Genomic DNA, 8,243 nt, shown 5'->3' with positions numbered 1-8,243 from the left:
CTCAGCTTCCCCATCTAGGACAGTTATTAGTCACACAATATTAGAATTTTAGGGGAGAACCTGCCATATACTGAAGGTTCCTTCCAGCTCAAATGTTCTGGAATCAGAGATCATTCAGTCAAACCCATTATCAGAAATCTCCTTTATCTCTTCCCTGGACTGAAGCTGGAGCCAGCCTCAGTATAGGCACCTTTAGGCAGGAAGAACTCACTACTTCCTAAGGAATTGGGGATGGCCCTAATTTTTAGAAAGTTTCCTGAGATCCAGCCTCCATCTCTCTGACAGTTTCCCCCATTGCCTTTGATCTCCCTTCCCCTTGTCCTGCCCTTCACTTCCCCCTCACCTTGAGGATCAATAAAAAGGCAGCTGAAGGTCTCTGAGGGAAGGGGCTGGGGGTTGTACAGGCAGTTTTTCCCGTTCCCAAACCCCTCCCCCACATGTCTTATTTTAGGATTTGTGACAAGCTGTTCTCCCCAGCCATGGCCAAACCTCTGCTTTCCACTGTGGCTGGTACCTGTCCTGGGCTGTGAACCAGTGAAGCCTTGTGCCCACCCCCACCCCCCAGGCCCTCATTCTCATCTCCTTTCACTATGGGCCTCCCCCATCATTTTCCACAGGTGAGCTCTGTCTCCTCCTGCCCCAGCCCCTTGAGCTGCTTGAGGAGGGGCAGATCCCTGGATTCCATTCTGGGGCACCCACCATTCAGCCTGAGAGGCCCCTCACCCACCCCAGCATCTGGCAGGACACAGGAATGGGGACCATGTGTGTGAACCTTTGTCTTGGGTGGAAGAGCTTTTTCTTCTGGTTGTTAGGAGAGGTGGAAGATTGAGCCCTGGTCCAGCCCGTGGGAAAGCTTCAAGAGGGGAGAGAGAGGGGCGGCTAGGTGGTACAGTGGATAAAGCACTGGCCCTGAATTCAGGAGTTCCTGAGTTCAAATCTGGCCTCAGACACTTGACACTTACTAGCTGTGTGACCCTGGGCAAGTCACTTAACCCCATTGCCCTGTAAAAAAAAAAAAAAAAAAAGTGTCTTTGGGGCAGCTAGGTGGTGCAGTGGATAAAGCACCGGCCCTGGAGTCAGGAGTACCTGATCTCAAATCCGGCCTCAGACACCTAACACTTACTAGCTGTGTGACCCTGGGCAAGTCACTTAACCCCATTGCCCCGTTAAAAAAAAAAAAAGTGTCTTTGGGGCAGCTAGGTGGCACAGTGGATAGAGCACCGGCCCTGGAGTCAGGAGTACCTGATCTCAAATCCAGCCTCAGACACCTGACACTTACTAGCTGTGTGACCCTGGGCAAGTCACTTAACCCCAATTGCCTCACTAAAAAAAAAAAAAAAAAAAAGAGGGGAGAGAGGCCCTCATCTGAGCCTGGGCCTGGCAAGAGCCCTTCACTTTCCTTAGAGACCGCCCTGTAAATGGGGCAGGGGAAGGGCAGAAATGGAGCATGCCACCTGGTCCTTTTACCTGGGGCTCTTGGAGGGGAACATGTCAACACCCATGGGCCCACCACACCACACCATACCACAGCATACCACACGGGGAATGTGCTTTATTGCAACTGTTTATTGCATTTTAACCTGGAGCAAATTGGCCCAAAGGCCAAAGGGCACCTCCCCTGGCCGTCGCAACACGCACACGTGGGGACAAGTACAACTGTAACGACCGGTCTAGCAGCTACGTACGCACGGCATGAGTTGTCCACGCACACTAACATAGGACTGACTGGTTTCCTTGTGAAGCAGTTGGGCTTTTTCCTTTTCACATTAACTACATGAATTTCTCTTGACTACATCAAAGAAGACAGAAGAGGTTTTACACAAGTAACAACAGGGAGACAGGGCGCTGGAGTCACATGCTGGAATTCACCCAGGCAAACGACAGTTGTAGTGGGGAGCGAGGGAGGAAGGGGGGAGGGGGAGCGAGGGGGGGGAAGGAGAGCTGGAAAGAGGGAGGGAAGCCCCTCCTCCCTCCTCCCTTCCCTCCTGGGGGCCAGGAGGGCCGGCGCAGGGCAGCCCAGTTCCATCCGTGCACAGCCTACCCATGGAGACAGGCTGGGGTGGGGTTTTCAGTGGGGAGAGGAGCCAGTGCTGTGGTACAGAGATCAAGCTTAGCAATGGGCTGGTTCTGGGCTCACCACCATAGGCCAAAGGGGGTCCATGGTCCCTCATCTTCAAAGAGCTAGCTGGGCAAGGGCAAGAGAGGGGAATGGGATACACAGTTGACCTGACCCTGACCGGGCACATCCCCAGGGTATTTGGGGCCCAGTCAATGATGCCCCTGCTCGGCAGGCCCTGACCTAGGCATCTCTGCATGCCCTCAGCCCCCACCCCCAGCTCCTTTTGGGTCATCTGGAGCTCGGTCCCCAGGAACAGCCGCAGCAGCTTGTAGCTGGTGGCTGGCCCTGCTGTGGCCACCAGGAGGAGCTGTAGATCCCCTCAGCCTCATCCAGTCCATTCTTGGCAGCTTGGAGAGCTCGAGCCAGGCACCCACCGGGTCGTTCGTCTTTCTGAAAGAAGCCTACTACAACCTGTGGCCTTCCCAGCTGGGGTTACAAGGCTGTGCCACGTGAAGTCCCCAGGAGCTCTCTCCTCCCCCTCTCCAGCAGCCCCAAGCACCCAGCCCGACACGCCTTGGCCCCACAGGGTTAGCAGCAAGGAGCCAGTGTCCCAAACCCCCCCTTTCCAGACGAGAACAGCAGCAAGGTCGAGGAGGCTTCCTCTCTGGCCAATCCTGCTGACCCTCCCCGTCATCTCAGAGGGGTCGATGCATTGTCTAAGCTGAGCAAAGCTGGGCTGGCCCACTGATAGGAGATGCTGGCCCTGCTCATCCCAAGGCTGTCCCCAGGCCAGACTTACCCGCCGCCTTTGTCCTTGCTGCTGTTTGTGCGACTCCCCCATCCTCGCCTGCCTCCCTCCATGGCATGAGACAACGGGCGTCAGCCTGCTCTCGCTGGGAAAGCTGTGCCTCCAATCTTCCTCCTCCCCTGCTGCCAGGGAACCCTTCCAGGCGTTCCCCAGGACCCAGCACACAAGGTGATGCTGAGAATCACCGATCCCATTAGCCGAGGGAGGAATTCAGACCCCAGCCCGGGCCCAAGGCTCATCTTCCTGAGGGGCTTTCTAAGAGGGTGCAGGTTTGGTATATGAGAGAGCCAATTTCCTCATCTCCCACTTGCTCCCTGAAGGCACAGATGCAGGATGCCAGGCAGGCAGGCTGGTGAGGGCCCTGCGCCAGGAAGCCTTCTGGTGGACCCTTCGCCCTCTTGCTGACCGAGGACACCCATGGAGCCTGGGCCGGCAGCTCAGCAGGCAGCCAGGAGGAGGATCTATCTCCTTCGAGCTCCCCCAGAGAGGGTTCTAAGAACACAGACGAGAACATCTCCAAGCTGTGCTCCCCACACTCCTGGCAGATACCTTTTCAAAGGCTTCCTTGTCCGTAACATGGGCCACTGCTCTTGACTGAGTTAGATACAGTCATGAGAAAAGCGCAGACAGAATGCACAGCAGACTCCTTCCTGCTCCCCTAGAACAGCATTCTCGGGGCTTCCTGTAGCATCTACCCCTGGGAGCCAGGAACTAGGTTTGACTCAAGGTCCCTCGTTTGGCCAGGGAGGCAAACGGCTACTATCTGTGGCTTCTGGACTGCTCCCACGGGTGACTGCCCTTGTTTCCCTCTGTGGCCAGACCGATGATGGAGTGACCCACCCACTCCAGCCTCTGGGCCGAGATCTTGTGAAAGAGAGGGCTGTGAGAATCCAAGCTGGTTTTTGTTTGTTTTTGAGCATGTGGTCCCGACCACAGCAATTAGAAATGAGATTAAAAATCATACTCGGGGGCAGCTAGGTGGCGCAGTGGATAGAGCACCGGCCCTGGATTCAGGAGGACCTGAGTTCAAATCCGGCCTCAGACACTTAACACTTACTAGCTGTGTGATCCTGGGCAATTCACATAACCCTAATTGCCTCACCAAAAAAATAAAAAAAATCGTACTACAAAATGCCTTTCAACTCACCAGATGTTTCCTTCAGAGTGCCTCCCTCCAGACTTCTCAGAAGTGGACACCTCAGTGCCTGCTGAGCGGGGTGGGGGGAATCTAGTGTGTTCTGCTGCCAAGGCCTGGAGAAGGTCCTCCCCAGGGGAGGCTCTGCCCTGCCTGGATGCACCGAGGGGGAGGAATGAGACCTGGGTGCCAGAGGAGGTCGGCACTGGCACAGGATCCCACAACAAAGTAAACAGAGGATGGCAAGGGGAGCAGAGGAGGGGAGACGGAACCTGGGACTCGGCTGGTCCCAGGAAGGCGGCTTTTGGGGAAGGTGAGCGCATCTGTCCCACCGGTAGTGTTCTGTAACCAATGGGTGCTGGCCTGGAAAAACCAGGATTCCCTAATGGCCTCGGCACAAGCCAGAGACAGACCAGAGGCTTCCTCCAGCACTCGGCAAGGCCCATGAGATGATAGGTAGGGAAAGGAGGAGGCGATGAGCAAAGCAGACACATCCTCCATTCTTTCTCCAAGGAGGGAGACTGACCCCCGAGCAGGCTTGTCCTGGGTGTGGATCTAAGTGGTGTTTGTTCCAAGGTCGAGGACCTCCATTTGGAAGGGCCGGGTTTTCACTGGGACCCAGAGGGGCCTGGTGGTTGCCACTTCCACCGAGGTGGCATTTGGGAGGTTCTGGGGAGAGGCCACATGGCTGGCCAGGCAGGAGGAGGCAGAGGGGGCGGCTCTGCAGATATTTGGTATGTTCCAGCCACCGGGAAGCACAACACTGCACTGTCTTTACATATAGAGGAGTTACAGGGATTTCAGATGGGGAATTCTTCAAGTGCCAAGGCCCCAGGAGGAAAGCCCAAAGCTTCCTAGGCTACGGGCAGGTCCAGGAGCTCAGTGCCAAGCCCCAGGGGTCTCCAATACCCATATATGATCTCCCATTTCCTTTTCTTTCTTTCAGGTTGTGTGGAAAGGAGCACTTGGCCAGGCTGGTGCCCTCGGGGCCTTGCTCCCAGAGATGAAGTCTGCTGCTGTCGATGGGCCACGGTTCAACTTCCATACAAAAGAAAGCCGCTGTGCTCTGCTTGGAGGACGTGTCATAGGGCTTCTGATATTTGAAAAAGGAAGAGAAGGTTCCCCGTTTTCCTTTGGTCGGCCCCATCTCCCAGTTCCTTTTGCCCGCAGCAGAAGCTGTTTGTCTGAATAACCAGAGGAGTCAGCTCAGGTACCCCCACCTGCAGTGGTAGCACCTACCCTGCCACCCCCAGGCTCCAAAGTATAAGAAGACGCACCCCTCTCTTCTCTTTGGGTGGAGGCTTTGTGCTGGTCATCCTTCAGCCCTGCCCACCCCCCCAAACCGAGCATGGCTCTATGGAGGTGCCTGGCTGAAAGTAAAAAACCAAGGAGACAAGGACACGCACACACCCACGTATGCCCACGCACCCCCAGAACCCTAATTCTCCATCCAGTGGTGTCTGTCTGCCTCCAGTTTCTCGCGCTCAGTTTCTTCCCCTTGGGGAAAGCGCACATCAGTGTTAACAGCAAAAACAGCCAGCCAGCCACGAGCTCAGAGCGCACACACAGGTGGTGGCAGTGTCCTGACCCCCGGCCGGCCCCCAGGCCCCTCTGCTTCACATTCACAGAATCACTTCTTGTGCAAAACAAGCAGTCTAAGTAGAGAGAATGCCCTGGTCACCCCCCTCCTCATCGCTGTCATCGTTCCCGGCTCCCTCGCTGCGGCCCTGGCTGCGGCTGCAGCGGCCGCGTTCCCCAGCCCACGTCTATCTGCAGTGGGAGGGCAGCTGTGCGTAGACAGGGTGGGCCAGCCGGACGTTGAGAGAGTCGTTGTGCTGGACGAGGGACGTGTGCTGGTAGTGCAGGACGAGCTCCTTCAGCGAGCCGTACAAGTTGTAGGGCTCAGCGAAGCCATAGCCCCGGGCTGTGCTGTAGATCACGCAGTGCTTCACGTCCCCATCGGCCCTGCGATCAGGAGAGAGGCGTGTGAGGACAAAGGGACCCCCAGGACCTCCCAGAGGCAGCTCCCGCCTACACCGCAGAGCAGAAGCCCCATGATGTTGCTCCTTCTCTGCCTCTCCCCTGGAGCTAGGCCTGGACACCGACTGGGGTTTTACAGATGAGGAAATTGAGGCTCCCGAGTCAATGCCCTTAACTAAAGTTCTGTGAGCAGGAGGCAGAGGCCTGGCAGCTGGGCTGTCTGATGGCTGGCTGGCTGCTCTGCCCACTGCACAGCCCTGCCCAAAGAGAGCCCGTCTCACCAGACTGACCAGCCCACTGGGCAAGAAAGCACAGGAGGAGAGAGGATTTGGGAAGCCAGTGTAAGCGAGAGGCCCTGGAGCCAGCAGTTGCCACAGGGCTGGGGCCATATAACGCTAGACTTAAGGGTAGGGAAGGAACCTTTGGATCCTGCCTCTGCCAGCTGTGGCAGTACAGCGGCTCCAGGGGATGGCCTGGACCACCTGTGCCCCTTCACAGCCCTGCCCCGGTGTCTGCTGCCCGGGCCAAAGGGCACCTCTGGCCTGCCCTTCTAGGATAGCCACCAAAGCGAGCTGACCCTGGGCCAGGTGAACACTGAGCCTCTGTATGCTTCCCCTTCTGCCATCTTCAGAGATGGGCACCAACTATTCCTGGGGCAAGTGTGGCAAGCAAATGTAGCCTAAACTCCATCCCTAGAGCTGAGCTGGGGGCAAAGGCTGCTTCTTCCTGGCTCCTCCCAATCCCCAATCAAGGTGGGGTCAACGGGGCTGGCCCCACGGACTCCAGGCTTCTGCCTTCTGTGGGAAGGACAAAAGGCTTCTCAACAGAGCCAAGCAAGACGGACCAGCCCCAGGCACCCGGACCAAACCCTGGAATTTTCCTCATGAAGTAGGAACAATTCTGTCTACACTAAGCAGTCTGAACTTCCCCCTCTGGGCCTCAGTTTCCCATTTGTAACATGAGACTTGGACAGAGTAAGTGGTCTGTAAGGGCCCATGGTCTCTGCTTTTGTCTCTCTCATATCTAGAAATGTGGAGCCAAAGCTTGGGGCTACCACCCAAGAATCAAAGGCCCCTGCCCAGTGCCACCCAAGACTCTGCACTGCCTGACCCTGGCCAGTGCTGGGGAGCGGCCGGAGCAGAGACTGGAGGCCCTCCTGCTCCCTGCACCCAGTCTCGGGGCCCGTGCAGGCCCTTCAGGCCCGGCTAGTGGCTGGCTTAGATGGTGGCGCAGGAAGAAACTCACACCACGGAGCAGGCATAGCATCCTTTCTTGCTACTCTCACGAATTAAAAAGGCCCCATCGGGCTTCCCGTGGAGCAGGTCCTCTGCTTGCAGGCGATTGAGATCCCCAACAAACCACGTTTTCTCATCGTAATGTGGCAGATTTTCATCTTCCTCATTCATAAAATAGGTCCTGGGAAGCAGAGGAGAGAAGCAGAGGTGAGGAGGCCGCCCCATTGGGCAGGTGGGGGGAGGGGGGCGCCTGCCCAGCCTCCTCGGCCACAGGGCAGAGTGGGTGGGAGCACAGACTCCCCTCCCAGGTGGGGGTCTTCCCCTCCCCTGAGACCGTGAGAGGCACTTACTCATCGATGTGGTCATTTTTGATGCCCAGCCAGTCGTTGAGTCGTTTCTGTCTCACTCCTTTGTGACTGAGCCATCTGGGGAAGGAAGAAGAGACAGGGTGTGAACACGGCCTCTGGCTTGTGCTTTAAACGGTCCCACATGTGGGTTCAGGCCCCGGGCCCATGGCTGTCTACCCAGAGCCCTACAGAGCTGTTCAGGCCGGGCAGGATGATGTGTCCACATGGGCTGGAGAGTGTGCCCAATGGGCCTCCCACAGAAACTTCTGGCTGCTGGCCCTCAGAAGCCAGGACTCCCCCCATTGCCCAACATCCACCTGTGCTACTGGGAGTCACAGGAGGGGCTGGGTGCCCACTTTAGCGCCAGTCCTGCTGCTCTGACATCCAATGTGAGCCCTCAGCTCGGCCCCCACCTCAGGAAGGGCCCACCCACTTACACTAGGTACTGGTCTCGAATCTTGCGCAGCTGAATTAGGTCGGGTTTGATACTGTTCATCTTCTTGTCGGTTTCTCGGTTGTCCAAAGCTTGCTTCTTCAAATCCTGCTCCAGGCGCATTTTGCTATCATGAATTTCACCCAGACGTGATTTCAGTTTCTCATAATTAATCATTATCCTGGGAAAACAGTTGGTGTGTTATGGACAAAGGCCTGGGTAGGAGAGGTGGGGGCTGTGCCCTTG

General features: G+C 56.7%; 1 protein-coding gene across 2 annotated transcripts in view; it reads right to left on the bottom strand.

The window, feature by feature from the left end:
• Window positions 1-1,546: 1,546 nt before the first annotated feature.
• Window positions 1,547-8,243, bottom strand: part of LOC122754324 (phosphatidylinositol 3-kinase regulatory subunit gamma) — a 70,512-nt gene continuing 63,815 nt past the window's right edge. For both annotated transcript variants that reach the window (XM_044002639.1, XM_044002640.1), the window contains exons 7-10: window positions 8,002-8,178; window positions 7,568-7,642; window positions 7,228-7,398; window positions 1,547-5,967 (exon numbers count right to left, since the gene is read on the bottom strand). In XM_044002639.1, the coding sequence (XP_043858574.1) occupies window positions 5,769-5,967; window positions 7,228-7,398; window positions 7,568-7,642; window positions 8,002-8,178 (622 nt within the window). In that variant the 3' untranslated portion in view covers window positions 1,547-5,768. The remainder of the gene's footprint in view (window positions 5,968-7,227; window positions 7,399-7,567; window positions 7,643-8,001; window positions 8,179-8,243) is intronic.

This window comes from Dromiciops gliroides, chromosome 4 (assembly GCF_019393635.1).
Source record: "Dromiciops gliroides isolate mDroGli1 chromosome 4, mDroGli1.pri, whole genome shotgun sequence".
NCBI lineage: Eukaryota > Metazoa > Chordata > Mammalia > Microbiotheria > Microbiotheriidae > Dromiciops > Dromiciops gliroides.
This window is presented reverse-complemented; position numbering and strand designations above follow the sequence as displayed.